The 23,024-nt window shown below is 33.2% G+C and overlaps 1 protein-coding gene across 10 annotated transcripts in view; it reads left to right on the top strand.

Moving 5' to 3' along the window:
- The window catches only part of AKT3 (AKT serine/threonine kinase 3), a 210,645-nt gene that overhangs the window by 163,900 nt on the left and 23,721 nt on the right, over positions 1–23,024 (top strand). For all 10 annotated transcript variants that reach the window (XM_064477233.1, XM_064477232.1, XM_064477235.1 and 7 more), the window contains 3 exons: positions 1,782–1,904; positions 10,471–10,599; positions 21,505–21,719. In XM_064477233.1, coding sequence (XP_064333303.1) covers positions 1,782–1,904; positions 10,471–10,599; positions 21,505–21,719 — 467 coding nt within the window. The remainder of the gene's footprint in view (positions 1–1,781; positions 1,905–10,470; positions 10,600–21,504; positions 21,720–23,024) is intronic.

The raw sequence follows: 23,024 nt of genomic DNA, 5'->3' as shown, positions 1-23,024 counted from the left end.
GGAGTTCCTTCAGTCAAAATTAGTGATATTTTGTATAAAGGATGGCAGAAATTACTTTAACCTAGAAATTCTTCCTAATGGTTTTCCTGATAATCCGTGCTTCTTTCTACTTCTTGTCTTTGTTTGAATAGTAAGGCGTTAATCATATGCATATGCTTCCATAAAATGAACGAATTTTGAAACATATCCCTGAGTAATAGTTCACATTAGTTTGATTTTTGGCATACTATCTTTGATTGTTTGTAAGACACATTGAACTTTTCTGCAATCAGAATGGCTTTTATATTTGACGGTGTGTCATTGTTTTAATTGACATTTTTTTCTTTCTTGGTGTTAACATAAAATATGATGGAATTGTAATCTGTAGCACCTTAGACTTGATAAAATATGACAATATAGTAGAGAACATTAAAGTTTAGAGACTATCTGCCAGTATTTTAGTTGTACTGTAACTAATGTTGAGCTGGTCTTTTTTGGCAATAGTTGCCAAATGGGTAGCAAGATTCTACCTCCTTCTCTGTGCTATGACAATGTGTTATGCGTAAATTTTATCTTAAAATAATGATAGGCCCTTAAGTGGAGGTGGAAGTGGGAAAGGGGAAGAAGGACTCTGTATGGAACCTCTTTTACTTTACCTAAATTATAATTTGGTGTGTGAGGAACAAATCTCGGTTAAACTGTAATTCTTATAAATTTGTAGAAGTAATGCATGTAAAGGTATACTTAATGCCTGATCTTCCAGTCAATGATACATTGATTGATTTGATCATTCCTTTAATCAAAGATATGTATTGAGTACATACTCTTATGTACTCAGCACTGCCAACAATCTTTTATTGTTCTTGGCAAGTTTCTTAATACAATGAAATAGTACAACAAAGGTCAGCAGTCAATTCATAGTGCCTGAGGCCAGCTCCTTCCTTCCCAAACATTGTTGAACTGAGAGATGAGACAGGCAGTTTGTTAAAGAGCTGGCCTAAATGGAGAACTGGAAGCTTAACCACAGTGAGCACCCAGTAGATCCTTGTTAACTGTTGAATGAAATATCTTTTAGGTGATATAATAGGAAATGGATGGACTTACAGTTTTAAATGATTATATGAAGAAAGATTGGTGTCATAGTTAATTATTGTTGAAATAGAAAGAATATACATTGAGAACTCTTAGGGAAATAATGGGACCTTCTCTGTCCGTTTTGGATATTACTAAGAGAAATTGAAAACTTAGAACCTCACAGTTTCTCACTACAGAAAACACTGATTTAAACTTTGAAAACATGTCTAGAGATACCATGATGAGTCAGAAGTTGTAGACTTTCTAAGTTCCTACAAATCGGTTTTCACACATCAGCATTCCTTTCTTTGAAATCAAATGTAAATCAAATAATTAAGTAGAAATATTACATCTATGCTTGTGTTCATTTATTTTAATAATGTCTCAGTACCGCCTCGTTGAAAGAGTGAAGCAACAATACACTGAGGAGGAGATGGAACCTGATGATGCATTCTTTTTTCCTCTGGTAACTGAAGGTTAAATGGGTAGCAAGCAGAATGCCTTAAACAAGATTGGTATATTGATTAAAACGCTGATTTAACAGCCTGCAGTCTCCCCTTGGAAACCTGGAAAAGATAAGCCAGCTGCTGTCTAAGAGTGCTCAGTGTCCACTGAGAGTACAGTATCTATCATCACAATATGGTGATGAGAGGTGTTTTATGTTTGTGTTAATTTCCCCCACTAAATCAGTAATTATTACAATCCTGTCCCTGCTGTTTACCCTGCAGCTGTTTTTCCATTTGTCGAGAGAGCGGGTGTTCTCTGAGGACCGCACACGTTTCTATGGTGCAGAAATTGTCTCTGCCTTGGACTATCTACATTCCGGAAAGATTGTGTACCGTGATCTCAAGGTAAAACAGAAAAGTAATCAGAATTTGTTTTTGCAGAGACTATGGGGACAATCACAAAGTAATTACAAAGTTACACAGTTTGGAGAAAAGCAGATTTAGTTGGGAAAAAACCCCACTCTGTTAAAGAATGTAGTTCACTGTATTTGACAGCAAATTTCATTCACCGAAAAGTGTGTAGTTCCTTTATGTCCGAGTTTTTGACATACAAAATAAGTTCTGCTTGACTGCTCTGATCAAATAGGAGCTACTGGTAATAGTTTTGTTTTTCTGTAAGTCTTATGAGTAATGTTAAACGTCCGATTAAAAGTCAAGTAACTTTGCAAGTAACATTTTACTATAGATTTTATTATTATGTTTTAACATCCTATGAGGTATTATGAAAAATCTTTTATAATAAAGAAGATTATTTGGGGGAAAGAAAATATTTGATTTTGGTATTAACTTTTTAGTGGAGTTAAATACCTGAAGTATTTTAATATAACCTTTTATCGATTTGTTTAGTTTCCATTTTAAAAAGCACTGTATTTGTTTTTATCAGTTAAATAGTGACTTTATTTCTCTATACAGTTTCTTTCTGGGGAAACCCTCAGAATAGCTCAGAGTTTGGCAAGCTTTCTGTGAGGACAACTAGTAAATATTTTAGACTTTGCTGCCCTTTACAGCTTCTTTTGCAGCTCCTCAGCTTTGCCATTGTAGGATGAAAGCAGGCACAGGCAGTGTGTCAATGAGCGCATCTGGCTGTGTTCCAGCAAAACTTTAATTACAAAAACAGGCAGTAGGCAAGATTTCACCTACAGGCCATAGTTTGCTGACCCCTGGAGTAGAATGTAAAAGGTAGTAGTAATTCTCATGACATTGTTTTGAATTAGATTGGCCATATTAAGGAAATTTGTACCATGACACACTATGAACAAATTGTAAATGTGACTGTTTTACTTTCTTAAAAAGTAAATCATATAGTAATCTTGACTTATTAAAGTTTGACACAGAATTGCTTTGTTTATCAAATACTACTTCATTTAAAATATAATTTGATTTGTAGAAATAGAAATTATGAGAGTCTTTCATGAAATTTATGAAATGAGGTTTATGTCTGCGTATTTCGGCATGTAACAGGAATCACAATTATCCCCTCACTCCCACTCATTTGTTTAAAACATCTGTGATTCTCAACTCATCTATTTAGGCAGTTGTCTGGATTATTTGAAGATGTTGCTGTCATGTACCTTTATATTATGAAGGACCCTAAGAAGTAACTGTCTCAAAAAGTATCATTTTACATGGTGACAATGAAATATAGTATGTATGTTTGTATAGCATGTTATTATTTATTAAAGGTTTTTATTTTATATAGTTTATATTTTTATTTTATGTTTATTTTATTTAACATATTATTGTTTATTAAGGAAGTTAACAAAATTCTGTTTTTAGGAAAAATGGACTATGGCCCTATAATCTAGATCAGGGATGATCAACTGTAAGTGCCAAAGTGGACCCAAGATGAATATAATCAACTGTATGATTATGTTTAGCCTGCAGCTTTTTATAGCCAGGAGTGGTAGAATTCAGCATCCATGTATCTGATGTCTGCATGGCCAAATAAGCCTATAATTTTTAAATGCCTTGAATCTAGATTTTTTTTGAAAAGGATTTAATTATATGGTATGACAAAACTTACCAGTTTTATAGCATTTCCAAATTTGCTTAGAAGTAGTTAGCTTTTTTTCTGCCTAATTACGCTCAACTCACTCCCACTTTATATTGTTTGAATACTCTTTGTAGGGAGAAAGGAGGGATTTCCTGGATTTAAGGAAATGAGAGTAATTTTGAAGTACTCAGTAATATATCCAAAATGCTTAAAGCTGGAAGATAGACTTGTTAGTCTAAAGAAACAAAGAAAAGAATGCTCATTTGATTGCTAGCATTGATTAAGAAATGATATAATTGGGATGATCTTGGTCAGTATTCTCCATTAATCATTTGTCATTAGATGAACCAACATATCGATAAGTTGAAATTCATTTAACATGGGTTTTTGTTGCTCCATCCTTTCTAATGATGAAATTAGACCAAATTTATTAAAGCTGCAATATAAAGTACCTACTTTATATATGAGTATCAGTCATATAGTTACCATATGCATAGACCACTAACTTTACTAGGCATAATATTAAGTGGTCTCTGCTCTCTGTTTTTTTAATATAGCTTTAACTTAAAGGTCTAAGTATAGCATAGGATAGAATCCATGGAATATACACCAAGAAAAATGCATAATGTAAAAAGCCAGACATTCTAAATTTATACAAGTGTTATTTGTATCCATATTGCACAGGATTATGCATGATAGAATGAGATCTTTTAAGTAGGATCATAGAAATTCAGAGCTGATCCATAGTTTACAGGGGAGGCCATTGAAGCCTGTAAGCCTAGTAAGTGACTCAGAGTAATGGACTAAGTTGGTGACATAGTCAAGATTATTGGAAACCATGAATCCTAGCTCCAGGTATGTTTTCATTACACGATTCTGCCTTTCTAGAGTTAAAATGAACTTAGATGGGGTAGATGCCTTGGATTAACTCTAGGAGATCATTGTAAATCTAAAAGTGGAATAAAACTGCCAAAGATGAGAAAAAGAACATCTTGAATATATTTATATAAAATATATTCAAAAGAGCATTATCAAAAATTGAGGTTCCCACTTTGATTGATTCATCTCAGGTTTGTCTCTGTCATCTCCTTACTAATGACCCTGTGTTTATTCAAATACAAATCCATTTGAGATGCCTATGGTAGCTGCACCTCTCAAGTAAATCAGTGCCTATTTGCCACTCCCCCATTCATCACTGGAGGCAAAAAGCCTTATTTCATGTGCAAGTTGTTTTAAGACATTTTATCAGTTCATAGTTCCTAATAACTTGGTGTTCAGAGCAACAAATAAATTATTGCATCCTTTTTTGTACTTTAAAAAGTAAGTTTGCTTAATTTATTAATACATCTCATGATATTAATTTTTTTTTTTTCTGGTAAGGACCCAAATTCCTTGTGATTAATTAGGAAAAACTGATGTTGCTTTATAATAGCCTAAATATTTGAAGAAATCTCTTCTAAGACTGTGTCAATAGTGCAGATTTTGTTAAAAATTCCTTTTCCACTTAGCTCGTATTTTTGCACGTGTAACTTTTCTTTCCAACAAACATGGCCATCCAAGTACAGAATAGACTAAATAGGGACATTTGCAAAGGTACATATAATGATACTGTAATTCATTAAGAATTAATTTCTCCCAAGAGTTTATGACAGGGCAAGAGGCAGAAAATAATATATAAATTGCTTTTGTATTCTACTTGTGGAAAATTAATCTTGTTTTCTACCTAATCAGAGAGTTTAATGGTTAATTTAACCACTTACATTGTTAATGTGAGAAACTGCCAACAAGATTTAGATAATTTCTAAGACCCAGTGATGGATAGCACAAAGGAATGGTTTCAGAGAGTCTTTTACCACAGCCCTCCCAATCTGCATCAGCTCCCAAATAAACCCAACAGTCTAAATGAAAACAACATGCTTACTTTATATACTGAGTCTCAAGACACATCCCCCAACTCCTACTTCTAAACAGTCACTGTGGATTCCCTCTTTTATGAAAATTTTAAGCACTGCTACTAAGAACCCATTCCACTTCTAACATTAAATTGTACTATTGGGCTATGTTTCTTATGTGTAGTAAATTCTTAAATAGCTTGGCAACCTGGGTGGGGTCTCTGCTACTGTATATAGTGAACCTTTTCTAGGTAGGAAGGTTTAAAGTGAAGAAATATTTTCCTTTCAGTATTTTAACACACTCTCTTAATTCCACAGTCATGAAGTTCCTGCAGGTTAGCTTGTGTGACATTTTGGCAGTTTGATACTCATAAACCTCAATATGCAGTGTGCAGAGGAGGAATTTCTTACTATATTGTTGGGCCTGAGGCAGTCTTGTTACAGAACGCTGAGTTTGATACAACTGTGCTAAAATGGGGTTGTAAGAGTGAATGAAGGGACTTGTTCATTTATATTGCTACAATAGTTGTCAGAGCCCTTAGGAACTGCTGTTTGCATTCCTTTGTTTAATCACAAAATGTCAGCCATCTAATTAAAATGCTACCTAAAAGATATGTGTGTGTGTGTGTGCCTATATTATAGATAGATCTTAGAATATATGTATGAATTTTATATTAGAAACTTAAAAAAACTGAAAGTTAAAAACTTTTAAACTTTCTAATAGCAACTTGGCTTGTTTAAGAGCAGGGCTTCCCAGGCTGTGTGCTTAAGCCACAGCCTCTCTCAACCCACCAGGCGATTAGAGGAGCCTCTAGGCCAGTCAGTTCCAGTGACAAGCAGCCAGCCTACTGATCCTGGTGCACCCTACGCATTTCATTTTTTACTGTGCTATGAAACCTAAAGGGTTGGCAAGCAGTGTGTTAAAAGCAGCTCAGATTTTAAGAGTTTAACTTTATTCTAGGTACCAGCAAGAGCAGAAAGGAGCATAGTGCTTTCTTGCTATTATTTCTGGTTCACAAAGTACAGAGGGAAAAAAGATTTCAAAAGCTACCAAATCAAGACCCTCTGTCAGTAATGCCTGTTCACTTCAATTGGGTAAAAAGTGTTGCCTTTTTTGTAATGGAAACTCCATGAAGTATATGTCAAAGATTTTTGTCTCTTCAATGTGTGAGCTGTCAGATAACAAACAACCTTCTGATACAAATAGTAAGCATTAACTAGATTTTTAAAATGTAATCTTTTCTTTAAAAACCTACTGTTTGACTCATACATTGCTTTTGCCAATGGGTGCATCCATAAAGCATAAACATAATGCCCTGCTTTCAATCCTAGACACTAAGACTGACAGTGGAGATAAAACAGATGCATCTGAAGTTTTATAATAGAAAATACCTGAACAGTCAGTGGCCATATACATTTTTCATTTTGTGGCCAAAAAAAGGGAAGAAGGAAAGCATTAGATTTAGGAGAGAGACCAAAGAAAGATCATTTGTAAATATTTTTATTCCTCCTTTACACAGTAGAAGGGTTCCTAAAAGTGTTTGACTAAATCCCCTTTATGTTAGTGTCAAGTGCATTAAGGAAGTTATTTCCAGGTGTTTTTGATGTATCTAAGCCATCGATCTGCTTTGAGAACACTGTGCATCCTTCACATTTGTGAATTACAAAACTAATGGTTTTTATATTTTATGAAAACTTGGTTATGCATCTTCATAAAATTATTATTTTTTTAAAAGACTGGATACTTAATTACCTCTGATCTTTATACAAGATTAGATTTGGGAATATCATTTGTTTTATGGTGATGCATCTCTGACTATTATTCACACTTTTGATGGACAAGTTGTTTTTGTCATTCATGCTTAGCAAAATGACATATCAGGATGGTGAGAGAAGGAAGGTAATTAATGGAATAAGATGGATACTATTATAAAATAACTGGCTCAAAAATTGTGAAATATTTGTGTTCTGTTATTTATTCAAAAGAAATTGTTGTGTATTGAAAGTGTTTTTAATGAAATTACCAAGTTGACAAAAGTGTCTTTTCCATTTCTGAACTTTGCTCTCTCCTTTAACATACAGTGTTGTCTAGAAGAGCACACAACATTTTGATATGTTACAAATCAGCCATTAAACTCTCCATGTTTAATAAATGATCAGTACATTTATTGGTTAAGTTCTACATTCAACATCTCATTTAATTCTAAAGACAATACATTGGGTTATTTTATAGAAGTTGAGGCATATAGATATTAAAAGCATGCCCAAAGCTATAGTGAGGAAGGGGTAAAGTTTGAATTTACATATAAGTTCTCTGACTTGATTCCATAATCTTATCCATGTTACTCTACTGCCTCCCATGCAGTATGCTACCTTTCCCCCATTATCATGACCTCTGCCCCATTTCTCACAGTCATCCCGTAGGTTGACCTTATTTCTGACTATATCATGATTTTTTAAGCTGATTTATAAAACAAGTAGAATGACCAACTGTCCTTGTTTGCCCAGAACTTCCCCAGTTACTGACCTTTTAAGTCCCATATCCCAGGAAACCCCCTCAGTTCTGGGCAAATTGGGACTCTTGGTCACCTTCACACTATTTCTTTTTCCTTTTTTCTTTTTTTTTCTTTTTTTACATTTTTTTATTGAGTTAAAGTCATTTTACAATGTTGTGTCAAATTCCAGTGTAGAGCACAATTTTTCAGTTATACATGAACATACATATAGTCATTGTCACTTTTTTTTTTTTTGCTGTGAGCTACCACAAGATCTTGTATACATTTCCCTGTGCTATACAGTATAATCTTCTTATTCCAACCCTATTCCTGCATCTCATTTCATTTCTCATCCCTCAACCCTTGGTATGTTAGAGATAAGATATGAGATTAGAAAATTAGGTACCAATCAAGATTTTTCAAATTTATGTACTTCTTGGTATAAAAAAACATTGTTTATGCATTTTGATACTTCTGTACCCATTCACTTCAAAATAGTCCTGTCAAAATGTGGAGAATTAGCACATTAGTGCATGCTGTCATGTTTCCATGAATATGTTGCAGTGCATATAAAACATATAAAGACAATTGGCATAATATGCACCAAACTGCACAATTTATTTGCTATTAGTATGTATTATTTGAAGTTTTTATAAGAACTTTTATGTGTGCTGTGCACCAGAGATAGACACATTGTAATTGATGGTACTTCAGTTAGAAAGAAAACTAATGTATTATAAAAGATCTTACAACATTTTAAGAACTTAACTTGATTTTGTTTTTATATATTATAATGTATTTATGTATTAAAACAATAAGCATATTTTTTAAAATTAAGAACAGGGCATATATATTTTTATTCAACAAAACAGTGGACTCTCCAGTGTATACTACTTTTTCTCGTTACGGCAAGATAGGAGCAGGAGAAGAGGGTGTTGTTTGAAAGAGAAGGAAAAGAGGGAAAACATCAGAAGCATGAAGAAGAAAAAGGTTTCCAAAACAGAGAGGAAAAGAGAAATAGAGATTCTTTCTTGATGTTTCTGATTAGTTTCAGTATCCAGGACTCATTGCCATTTGTGCAAATTGGGTTTGATTTTTAGGTTCCAGTTAGTAAGAGAATCATGAGGAAGATGCATGGTATCTGAATTTTATAAAATAAAAGAACTTTTATGTTTGATAGCTTCAGCAGTATATTTAGGGTTCATTCCACTCTCTCAAGACAAGTCAAAGACAGACACACTTCTCTGAAGTCTGTGCAGTTCATGAAACATGTATTGAGCATTGAATTCAGTGGATAGCACATTTAAGTACTATACTTGAAGGCTTAATGTCTGTTCTGAGCTTTCCTTCACTGAGCACAGCTTGCTTAACTCTATTTACTTTCTGGTTTATAAGACATTGGATAATACGACAGAGCATAACATATTTTATATGATTGGCATCTGTTTATGTTCTTATATGGAATTCTGTTTTGAATTTGATACTGACTTCAGAGTTTGGGTAAGCACTTTCATAGATCACGTTAAGGAGTAGAATAACTGTCTACTCCCTAAATAAGTTAATTATCATTCATCCTGCTAATGTATTTTTTCACATGTGTTTTTTTGTGTATGCATTTCTTGTTTATTCCCTTAGGCTGTAGCTCCATGACTGGGCCCCATCTATATATAAGGCTATGAAAGATCACAATTCAGAGCTCATGTATTTCTGCATGGTGATAATTGTAACTTTGGATTCAAATGGGAAGAAAAAGATCAGTTATTGTTGCTCTTTTTAAGTACATTGGCTTTGCACAAACTCTTTACCCCCTTGCATTTCATAATTTTCACTTGAGGAAGATGATCTTGCTATTTGGTTACATCTTTAAGATTATCTTTGGTGTTTTTGTATTAATAGGCTCAAAGAGATTCCAACTTTATAATATCTGTGCCATATATTTTTATCAACTGTTAAGTGTTTAACTTTGATATTCTTATGTTTAAAAGGGTTGGTGTTTCTTTATTACAAAGAACTGCAAAAGGGGATATTGCCTTACCTTACAAAATGAGATTTAGATTTGATTTACAACCACCACCAAAAAAAATTTTCTGTAAGTGAATGTTTTATAATAACAATAGACTCCTAAGAGAAATTGTTGAAATCCATCTGTATGTATCTAGAAGAAGATGGTTGTCTCTTTGGGATTGTTTAGATCACAATTTATTAAAAAAAAAAAAAACAGAGAAAAATAGGATTGATGTTTGCTTTGGAAAGTTAATTAAGCTTTAGTTCTCAGAACTCACACAGTAATGGCTCTTACTCCCATTGGTTTAAAAATCAATAATTTTATTATCATAAAGTATCTGATAAAACATGTTTCTTCTTATACATCAATAAGAAGCTACAGTGTTTGTAAGTACTGAAAATTCTATTAATTCCAACTGTGCTCTCTTTCCAAAATATCTTATTCAGCATTCAGTTATTTTTCAAAGCAGTGTTTTCCTATTTTTGACGACTATAGAATAAATTATGTCATCTTTCTTACTACACAGTTGGAGAATTTGATGCTGGATAAAGATGGCCACATAAAAATTACAGATTTTGGACTTTGCAAAGAAGGGATCACAGATGCAGCCACCATGAAGACGTTCTGTGGCACACCAGAGTATCTGGCACCAGAGGTAGGCTATGGCTCCATAGGAAAAAAGTAACACTGATGTAATATTTTGCAAAGTAAACCATTTAGGCATTAAAAAAAATTGTAGTACCTACTACTTTGACCTTGATTTCAACATGAATCAAATCTGTTTTGCTCCCACTTGTTTAACATGGTATTATAGGGCAAGAATATATAGAAATTAAATTTTATTAACTTTATGAGCACAAAGTACTATACAGTAGAAGTCAATATTTATTTCTTGGCCATATGTGTTTTATTTCTTGGTTATACCTTTTTTGATTTATTTTTTAAAATAGAATAGTCGGAAGACTTCAGCAAGAATATTAACAGTTTTATAAACCACCTTGGGTTTTCCTTAGAAACAAAGAAACAGTGATAATTTGGATTTGTAGTATTGCAGGTTTTCATACTTAATTCCTTTGGGAAAGTTAATGAAATGACAGTAACTACATTTTGGAATTCATATCAGAGCAAGTGCCAACTGGTAACCTCCCCATGCTGAGGATTCTACAATAATTCATTAATTTGTTTTTTTAACAAATATATATTACTTGTCTACTATATACTGGGTATTTGTCTGGGTGCTGTGGTTGTAGGAACAAGACACAAAGGACCCTCTTCTCAGGAAACTCACTTCTGGTGGAGAGAGACAGAATAAAAATAAATAAATAACATAATGTCATGTAATGAATAAGTACCATGAAGGAAGAAAGCTAGATAAAGAGAGGTTGTGGTGTGGTGACTGTGTTAGGTAGTGTTCTCATTACTGTTGCTGCAAAACAGACCACTGCAAAACCGGACCATTTTATGTGATTGAGTGTTACTAAGTCAAGACAGCAGGGGAACAAGAACGCTGTTCCGTGGTACGTAGGGCACAGCAGAGTGTGACTCTGTGGCTAGAGACTGAAGTCTGGAAGCTCCTCCTTTCATGTGTCTCATGGTTGATGCTGACTGTCACCTGGTACCTTACAGGTTCCCAAAAGCTATAGCTTTTCCGTGTGGCCTGGCTTCCTCATTTCCTGGTTGCTTCAGGGTAGACAGATGTCTTTGGCTCTGGGTTCTTAAAGTGAATGTCTTAAGGAACACTTTGGAAACTGCTTCCATTCTTTTTTAACCTAGCAAACTATCAAGAAATGTTTTGTTAGTTTTTTGAAAATTTTTCTTATAGTATATCTTCTAAAATTTTATCATCACATACCATAAAATTCAACCTTTTAAAGTGCACTGAAGTGTTTTTAGTATGTACAAAGCTGTGCAACCATCACCACTTCTAATGCCAAAATATTCTCATCACTCCAACAGAGAAACCCCATACCTGTTAGCTCCCTCCGGTCTTCCCTCCTCCCAAGCAACTGCTAATCTGCTTTCTGTCTATAGATGTGCCTGTTCTGGACATTTCGTCTGAATGGAGTCATCACACAATATGTGCCCTATTGTCTCTGGCTTCTTTCACTTAGTATGTTTTCAAGATTAATCTATGCTTCGGCATGTTGTTGGTACTTCATTCCTTTTTATGGCCAAATAATATTCTATTGTATGAATAGAACACATTTTGTTTATCCATTCAGCAGTTGATGGATGTTTGGGTTGCTTCCAGTTTTTGGCTAATAATGCTGCTATGAATATTCGTGTATGCATCTCCTTTTATGGCCTAGTTTCAGAAATCACACATCATTTCTGTCTTATGCTTAGCGGTTAAGCAACTTTAAGACTACACAGGGGTAGTGATAGACCCCTTTGTGGAAAAAAAAAAAAAAGATCCATTGTAAAAGATCCTGTGAGGTGGGAGATACTGTTGCAGCTATCTTTGGAAAATAAAATATTCTACAGATGAGATGTTCAAGGAGAGTTTGACCAGAGAGCTGAATGCTAAAGAGGCAGCTGTTGCAAAGATAAAGGGGAATAACTTTCCAGGCAGAGAGCAGCTAGTATAAAAACCATGAGGCAGAAACAAGTTCAGTTCTTCTGTCAAACTCCAGCAAGGTTAGTGTGGCTGGAACCAAATAGAGAGGCGTTAATCTTTGATGAATGAAGATTAGTAGTTACTGGACAATTTTTGTGTGCCTCATGCTATATAAGTACATTGCATATTTGGAATAAACTTCTGTAATAGCAAACCTGATTTTTTAAAGGTGAGAGAATTGAGGATCAGAATTTTTTAATGTGATCTGTACACAGCTAGGAGGTGGTAGAGATAGAATCAAGATTCAACTAGATGCATCTTATAAAGCCCACTTTTACTTTTTTAACTGCATACATCATGGGACTAAAAAAGGTAACTTCAAGGCCACTTAGATGTAAATAATTGTTATTTTTTAAATAGATGCTTTGTAAATGCTTAACAGGACAAAATAATCAAAAGAATTAGGAAGTAGGAATACATTCAGAATGATACTAGCATTCCTTATACACACATTAACTCATGCCAGTTTGTTACAATAGTTCTTTTCAGTTAGGGATTAATTTACATTTCAAAAATGTTGAGTTATTGTAAACGAATGCTAGTAATTTGAAATATTAGTACTATTTTTCACAGTAAGTTTCCAAATATTATTTTATTGAGGGCTGCCAAAAATAACATTTTCTCTGTTATAAAATCTGGAATTTAAAATTTTCCATTTTTGTGGCTAAATTAGGTAAAATTTCAGAAACATTGTTTCTTGTTTATTTAAATACAAGATCACATTTTCTAGAGCAGGACGGTTTTTGTGAATGTCATGAAAAACAAATTCTTTGTTTCTCTGGGGTTCTGGTTGCCCTTGCTGTACGTTTGCCATGGATGAGGATATCCCGTATTTAGAATAACAAAATTAATTGTGTCACAATGAAGGGAAATTATTTCTGAAGAAGATAAATACACCTCATTTCAGTAGCAGATGATCTCCTAAGAAACAAAGATACTGTTTTATATGCAGATGTTATCAACTAAAGAACAAAACCAAGAATTTAATGCAAGGAGAGTCCAGTTATTTCTAAATAGAAAGTTTACAATTCATAAGAAGTTATCCGTTTCTTTTTTCAGACAAGTAAGAAAACATATTTGTATACCTTTCTAAAAAATATTGCAGAAGTCTGGTCTTTAAAAGCTGTTGATACATACACCCATGGCTGATAGATGTTGATTCATAATTAAATTCTTGACGCCTTATTTTTATAGGAGAAAGTGATCATTGTGCTTACTGTTTGAGGACGACAAATCTTGAAACAACTAACTGGTCATGCAATTTTAATGTTTATATTTTAAGTACTTGTGTCAGACACTGTTACATCAGGGTAACTTTGTGTTTCCATTTCTTTTAAAAACAAGAAATTATGTCCTTTTTTCTGATCTCTGATATGGATCATTTCACTGAAGCTCCGTTCATTAAAGAAATACTTATTGAATATTTATTAGGTGTCATGCATTATGTTAGGTGCTGGGAATACAAAAATTGTTAAGAAATGGGTTTTGTCCTCAAGCAGCTTTCCGTATTTACTGATGTGATAGGATATGGAAAATAATCATTACTGTGCAAAAAAAAAATTGCTTTTCTGGAGTTACGTACAGTAAGGTGAAAAGAAAAGGAGATGGGAGGGTCTGGTGGCAGCAGAGAGGGAACAAGCAAGAGGAGAGGACACTGGACACGTAGATCGGCATTGGAATGGAAAGGAGTTTAGACTTGACCTCATGCACAAGGGAGAACCACTTTTGAACTGAGAGCAGGGCAATGTGATCAGATATGCACGGTCAGAGTTAGAGAGGGACTGGGCAGGAGCTGGAACTAGCCCCTTGCCGTTAGTACTGATGCTGTCTTTCACTTTCCTTGAACCTTGAAGTTTCTGGTACTTGTCTTTATTATTGCGAGACTTTCCTCGATAGTTTATGAGTAGTAGCTGTTTTTCAGACCTGGAATACATTCCTGAGTACTGCTTCTCTTTTGAAGGGCTCATTGTCAAGGTTTTCCCTTCTCCTCTTATAGAAGACTTGGTTACACATAATGGAGAGATCTTACTGCAACTTATCATTCATCTAGCAGTGGCCACCCTTTACCTTGTAAACTGATTTAATCTGGTGGGAATGTTTTGCTGTTAAAGATAGATGAAGGGTATTTAAAAGATGCTTCAAAAGACTGTTAGGAATCAGTTCAGAACTGATAATTAACTGTCCTGTATATCAGGCTCATAGCTGATTTTTAAGTAAACTTAAGTTTCTCCTTCTGGCAAAGACCACCAAAAAAAGATAAGTTTTATAGTATAAAAATGTCATTTGTTGATAAAAGGATCTTTTTTTAAAGCATTTGTTCTCTCCTGTTGATGAATAATTATAGATCTTTATTATTAAAGGGGAAAAATCATGTCTTTATTTTTTAAGGGGTTGCAGAGATACAGTTCTAGCAGGCATGTAAACTGTACATTTAGTGTGCACATCTCTGAAAGTGCATTTGGGTATGTGGTTTTAAAGTGTTTTTACTGTTTCTTATATTAGAAAGAAATAAACTTGACCTTCCATATATTATGGACTGTTAGATATTTTGAGGGTATTTTTTTGTTTTCATAATCTACTATGTTTTCACACCTAGAATTATAAAAGAAATTAGAAACCACATATAAAATCTTCCTGTTAAATTTTATTATTTGATTTGGCTCTCATTGAATCCAAAGCATTTTATGCAGTGCTAATTATTTAGAGTCTCAGCTTTGCTCTTGAGTTAGCAGTACCTGATCAACTTTCCAACTGTAAAACAGTTTGAAAATCAAATGTAGCTTACATGCAAGACCCAACAAAATTAAAAGTGTTAAGTACGTTTTGGCAGTTCACTTTTATTATGCCCAGTCCTCAAATGTACCAGCAGATAATCATCTGAATGTTAGTTATTTTTCACATGCTTATGTGATCACACAAAAAGTACATGCTAAAAAGAAGCAGATGGTGACAGATGGGGAAGGTTGAATAAGGTGGTTTTGGAAACCTAGAGAAATGCACTTCTGTAATAGTGTAAAAACAAAAATTATTTGATAATCAAGTTAGAACTAACAAAAAGATTGCAAAAGAATGACTTAATTGTTGGAAAATACGTAGTATCTGGTTGTGGTTGATACTCAGAAAAATATGTATAATTTTATTTCACGTATGTAAAATATTTTTCTGTGGCTGAAAAATGCATTTTTTGATGTATTCCTAGTTTTCAGAACCTCATTTTTAGTAAACTCACTTGATATTATTTTATTCACTTTCGTTTGAAGTCGACAAGCTTTATTATCTTTTATAATATGTATTTTAACAGTATCTGAAATAGACCACCATTTTGATGCAAAGATTTTCTCAGTTACTGTGATGCTGTGTGGATAATAACTCAAATGGAAATTAAGTTTTGAATAAATGTAAGGCCAAACATATACGTTAACTTCTTTATAATGAGTTGAGAGAATCATATAAGTTAAGAATGAAGGTAGTTGCTAATGTGGAGTAGTGTAGGTGAGGGGAGTAGTTAAGAACCAAACTTGATTGAAGTATGCTGAATGGAATTTTGTGTATTTGTTTTAAATACAACAAAGAATAGATGTAAAAGACACTATTTATTGACTCTGTCAATATTATCTTTAGGAGATCTTAAAAGAAATGAATGAGGCCAAAGTTGAATATGTTTGCATATTTAATCTGTAGATAAAAACAGCAGCACACATAGTTACACTTTGCTTAGCCCTTGGACAGAATTCTCCTGATTCTAACAGATTGTGAAACTAAATCTTCAAACTTACAAGCTTTTTGTAAGAATAAGAAGTTGTTACAGTAGCCTTCCTAAAACTGTGTACATCTCTAATATTTTATTTAATTATTAATGACTCACGTAATATTGTTCTCTTGAGGTATTTTTGAAAACCTTCATCTTCCTGACAGTTCTAGAGAGTTCTCGCCGCCAATGTTAAGGGGAAAACTAAGTGAAGAAGCACAGTGATTAGTTCAGATAGAAGTCGTCTGCTTTACAGTTATTTCATTTAAGAACTTCTAACTGTGATGAGTTGGCTTACTATTTACACTGTTTCTGAGTAATGTTAAAAATCATCCCATTTTGTCCCCAAGTTGGGTATTGTTTAAATACGAACAAAAATGGCATTTTTAGTTGTACGTTAATGTCTCTCAGCGTTTATAAGTAGCAGCGTTTACTTCCCTAGAGTTCTGTCAGCTCTTGAAGGAGCTATTTTTCACCTAAAGTTCTTTTCAATGTTATGCAGTCTTTTGGTTTTAACAATCAGAATATTTGCATTCAGTATTTTGGAATGATTCTAATTTAAGCACAAAGTTTAATTTTAAATTCTCTGAAACTTAAGAACATAGAGAAAACCAACCCTGACTGGAAACACTAGTGATTACTTGTAGTTACAGCAGCCGTTTTTACTCTGGTTACAGAGACCCAGTTTCTTAGAATCCCATAATGTCTGTTGCTTTAGGATAAAAAAGAAGTATAGAAATCTCTAGGAACTTATGTGTGAGTATAATTTAATCACCAGTATTGTATCCATTTAGCTTTTCTCTTATTCAAGAGCGTTGCATGTTCTAGCCAGAGAATGCTTTCAAAAGTACGATGTTAGCTGTGTGCAAGTACTTGTGTGTACATGATAGAAGATAGCCATAAAGATTAGAAGTATATTAATTCAGAACAAATGGCACTTACAGTTTCAGTCTCTTTAGAATCATTATAGCTTTTGAAAACTGGATATAAAATATGTATTTATGAAGATAATACCAAGAAACCATGGAATTTGTAGTTCTTACAAAATATATAGTTCTCCTGAAGCTGCAATACATTTAGAATCTGAATTAGAAGATTTGTGGGTCTTTTTTTCTCAGCAAATTCCTGTGCTGTTAAGAATATGTAAAGGACTTCTGTAAATGATACATAAATATAAATGATAAATATATAAATATGTGTTTATATATAGAGCACACACATACTAGTTACCTGAAATATAAGGTTACAAGAAAAAAAAATTTTTTTTTGAATTAGCGGTAAATTGGTTCATCCAAGTTCGCAGTTTACTTTCACAATGTAGGTGTACAGACAGTTTGTTTAGATGTTTAATTTTTTCCCCATCTGTTCTGTCAGGATTATTGATTGAGCAGTAAGTCACTCCAGGGCACACATAGCCTCCTCATAACTGCTTGCCTTGGGTGCATTGTGTGGCCTGGGAACAAACTGAGGGAGGTGTTCCTTTAGCCTCCCAGTAAATCTTAATTGGTAAAAGAATATTGGAATGAATACACTTTTTCAAAGTGCCCATTAGCCAATTAGTATTTACACTGGAAACTTTAACTGATGATATGATTTAAAAATTTTAGTTTATTATGTAATGTCATTCTTTGAAATTAGCAACCAGTAAAGAGCTATTCATGGTGGGGTTTGTTTTTTTTAATCTCACCGGCTGTGACTTCCTTGAATCTTAGGTTTTATTACATCAAAAAGCAAAGCAACCTCTGACATCTGCTGGAAAAATTAAAACTGAGTCTTGTTTCCTAGGTTTTGTGCTCTGTCTGGGTGTTTATTGATGTGACCTCTCATCATTTTTTAAACATTTACATTCTTTTAGTGTCCCAAATCCCCATTTGTGGGGGGATTTACCTCCATTTGGTCATTTGTGTTAAATGTTGTTATAAAGTGAAGCTACATCTGTGGTTACACAGGACAGTAGGTATAGAAGAAAATACCAAATATCTGCATTCATATTTAAACTTGATTTTAGTTAAAACATTACTAATATTGATTTAATGGAAAAGAGACTCTTTAGATTAATTCTTCAGGATAAGTCTTTAAGTGGATTGTGTCTCTAGGAAAAGGTTTTTGATCTGCATATATTTTCCAAATTTTAAGAAAAGTTGCATTATAATGGAGTTGAAATGTACTTTACCACTGTGGTACCTCTATGTTACCATTTATCCTACCCTTTGGATCAGCCCTTATGATAACCATGAAGTAAATTAGCCTTTTTGCTAAGGTTAAAAAAAAATCGTCAGAGTTAGCCAGAGGGAATTGCAACTCTTAGGTTAAAGAATGTAAATTTTATATGTTACTGTAATTTTAGAAAAAGAAGTGTTTCAAGTAAGGGAGAAAGATTATCTTTCAAAAATAATATAAAAGAAGGCTGTGGATTTTAATTTCATTCTGGAATTTCTAGAGTATTTCAAAGTATTGTATTTTGAAATAATCTAGATATAAGTAGAGAGAAAGGATGTTGTGTGAACAGTAGTAACATGTTTTAGAGTATATATCCACATGTAGAATATTATAATCACTTTTATTTTTAATTCTTGTGTATTCATCTTCCAGCTATTTGGAGGTAGGAGTTGAACAGAAATCCTTCTTTTTAATTGACAGTGAAGACTCTTAGATAAATAGGTCTGGCTGAGTTGTTGGGATATTTTCTCTTCAACATTGCCTAAGTTTTACATGTCGGTAAGATAATATATTACATCAGAACAACAGTAACACAACAAACAGTTCTAATTGTAGCATTATGTATCATATATCAATTAAGGCTCGTATGTTTAGAAGCAAAACCACTAATTTTGAGAATCAGTGTTCATTTTACAAAGCTAAATGAAATATATTTTATTTTATCAAACAGATTTTTTTTATATTGCAGTTTTATTCTTTAGTTGCTTATTTCTCTTCAAAAATAAAACCTTTTTTTTATGTACTCACTTTCCCTTCTGGCAGCAAACCAGGTATTTAAACAAAAATAAAGGATTGCCAGTTTTGCCAGCTGGGGATGAGAACCCGGCTGGTGAAATGTGGGTTCAGGAGGCAGTTAATCCAGCTTTTATGCTTTTTATGGTTTTATGAAAAAAGAGGTTAAAAACCACATTTGGCTCTTTTTCGTGTGTGCCACTGTTTTGTTGGTGGTGTAGGAATGTAGTAAAAGATTACTTAGATTTAAAAAAAATTTTTTTTGTTATTAGGTAAAATCCTGTATCTAGCAGATAAAGATCCACAAACAGTACATTCTGCTAATTGGGCATGAGAAGGATTCAAAAGTCACTGGTATTTAAAGATTTTATATACAGGATTTCCTTTAAGTACACAAGTGGAATTCCTTCTGCTTCTTTATTTCTTGTTTTCTATATGTTCTCACATTACTCATTTGAAGCAGGTAGAGATTTTAAATATTTTTGGCTAAAGATGAAAACTAGAATTTATTGTTTTCCCAAAAATATCTAGCTTTGTTTGTCATGTACAAAAGATTTGTGGAAAAACATAAAAACTGGACTAGTGTTTATATCTTGCTAATGCAATTTCTAGTTGTCTTCAGCCACAAAACAATGATACAATTGAATTAGTACTAGGGATGTAACATACATGTTAAATATGATTAACACTGTTGTGTGTTATATATGAAAGTTGTTAAGAGAGCAAACCTTAAGAGGTCTCATCACAAGGGATAAATATTTTTTCTATTTCTTTAATTTTGTTTCTTTATGAGATGATGAATATTCATTAAAGTTATTGTGGTAGTCATGACATATGTAAGTTAAATCATTATGCTGTATACCTTAAACTTATATCGTGCTTTATGTCAACTGTGTCTCAGTAATGGAAGAAAAAAATCTTTTTGTACCGTTTTAAAACACTATGAATATATCTTTAGGTAACGTAGTTTTTGTGGGTTTTTTTGAAATTATATTCTCCATTTTTAGATATATCCTGTCTACCAAAGTGCCTTTCAAAGTGTGTATAGTAATCATAGTGGAGCTGTGAAAATTATCATGTGTGATACTATGAAATTATCGGTAAATTTTAAGTAAAAGTCACATGGCCGTAATCTTCAGCAATGTATTCATTTAATTAACTAAGAAAGTTTAGAATACTACTTTGTTCTTTATGAAATTCTCTCTCATATAATCAATTATAAGATTTTTTAATTGATAAGTTTCCAGTGTATGGTTTTCTTGATGTGTTTATCACAAAGCTAAAAGGATTAGATAAAGTAAGCTTTAAGATTATTCAAATACAGTAACTTACAATAAAATATTGAAAGACCCAAATATATAAAGAAAATTCCATTGGATGAGGAACATATCTAGGTAAAATCAAATTTTTCCTAGAACAAATGGGTTTATCATATTTCAGTTTGAACAGGTTGCTCTAGCATAGCCTAACTGATACTCATATATTATTTCTTACTAAATTTATTTTGCATGTAATATGTTTTGGGAAATAAGTTTAAGGACAAATACCAAACAGATATGGAGTCCACGATTTTTATTGTTTGTGTTTAATAGAAATTTTTGTTGTGAGATACTAAAGCTTTGGATACTAAAGTTTATTCCAACCCAAACAATAGATCTTTATATTCACTTTGTTGACTAAATATTTCCTGAAAGAGTTTAAGCATGTAGGGGCTCCAAAAGTTTCATATTTATTTTCATGGTTGTCATGCCCTGGACTCTCCTCTGGTACATTGCATTTGTACCAGTGTTTGTTTCAGTGTTTGATTTGTATTAGTTCTTCTCAGTGCAAGAATGTGTTAGACACATTATATGTTCTGTAATCAGCACAGTTCAGCTCTAAGTTGTTACTTAAAGTGTTAGTGGAACCAGAATGAAAAATTAAGTAGGCCTAAAAGAAAATGTGCAAATATGCACATGGTCTTCATTTGATCTTTAGGATTCACTTATACTCATTTGTTTAGAATCTATTGCATGACCTTTTCTTGTACCCAATCATTTCAGGATATATATTGAACATTTCACATATTTGGTGTGATTTGTATCTTTTGTAGGTTGCTTCATAGTTTGAATGTCAAGATCTCAGGATAGCCTACCTAGGCTTTGAAAGTTGGGATTCACTTTTAGATAAAAATCTTATGTTTTAGGAATAATGCTGTAAAAGTTAACGTGTAATAATTAATCTTTTGCTGGTTTCACTTTTAGGTGTTAGAAGATAATGACTATGGCCGAGCCGTGGATTGGTGGGGCCTTGGGGTTGTTATGTATGAAATGATGTGTGGGCGGTTGCCCTTCTACAACCAGGATCATGAGAAACTTTTTGAACTAATTCTAATGGAAGACATTAAATTTCCTCGAACACTCTCTTCAGATGCAAAATCATTGCTTTCAGGGCTCTTGATAAAGGATCCAAATAAACGGTAAGCCACAAATAACATGCAGTGAGTTACTGATGAATATGGTTAGAAAGTGTGATGTGGAAATTAATTCAAATATAACTAACTCCAAGAAGCAATGTATTTGGTATAGACATCTTCCCATGAGACACTGACTTATTTTTAACTGCATAATATGGAGCATTTAAAAATTTTCATCAATTCATTCCCAACTTGGAAGTTTTATACAGATTTTACCAAATAAGGATTTGGGGAATATTATGCACAGTTTCTTAATTGCCATGGTGCTTATTAGCATTGTGAGGATAGAAAGATCCCTTTTTTGCCTTTCACTCTGGGCTCTTATATTTCTACTGATTTACAATATGGAAAGAATAGGACCGTCTCTGTACTGTCCTCCCACACCAGCTGATCAACGTTAACATACCTAACTACCTTTTTTGTTTGTCGTTTGGAGATAATTCTTTTCCATGCCTGGCTGAAAGGATTAATGGCAAAAAACTCTTCACACACTTTTGTAGCTAGAACTGTGACCTGAAGAATCCTGCAGCTCTTTGCTTAATGAGCTATATTCTTTGCTCATGTTTATATAGTTATGTACACATACATTTTATAAGTCATGCATGAAATGACTGTCAATTTTAAAACATCCCTTAATATATGTGTTTGTGTATACATGTATATCTCCATCCTTCCATCTAGATATATATGCATATCAGTATTTCTCTGAAAATCTCTTAAATCCTAAGCATCTTAAAGATAGACCATTTCATGTATTGTTTAATCTTTTGTTAACACCTTACATAATTTTTTAATGTTCTATTTATGGTTGATGCTCAATATGTATTTGTTGTCAGACCAAATTAATAAGTGAAGGAATAAGTGAATCCTACAATGTGGGCTTTGTCTACCTTAGGAGATGGTTTCCATCACACACTTCTAGCTTTTAAATTTATGAGTAACATGATTTTATCTTTGGCAGAAATAAATGAACATAATAAAAGAAGTACCAGCTTTTTGCTTTGTGAAGAACCATTAAAAATGTGTTTCATAATCTTAGAAACTGAGATCTTACCTTATAAAATAGAAGTGATTTTGTTTTCTTTTTCAGAGCATTTGCACATCTCTTGTTTCCCTTACTTTTTCAGTAGCCTGTGGAGTAGACAGGATAGATATTTGCATTTCCATTTGATTGAGGGGAAAATGAAGCCCAGGGAGGGTTAAGTGACTTATCCTCGTTCTCACAGAAAATTCAGATGGAACAAGAATAGAAGTCACGTTTTCACATGCCTAGTTGGTATTTCTCTTGTATTTTCTTTTCAATGTACC

Source organism: Camelus dromedarius, chromosome 21 (assembly GCF_036321535.1).
Source record: "Camelus dromedarius isolate mCamDro1 chromosome 21, mCamDro1.pat, whole genome shotgun sequence".
In the NCBI taxonomy this organism is placed as follows: Eukaryota; Metazoa; Chordata; class Mammalia; order Artiodactyla; family Camelidae; genus Camelus; species Camelus dromedarius.
The sequence above is the reverse complement of the archived record's forward strand: the minus strand, read 5'-3'. Positions and strand labels throughout refer to the sequence as shown.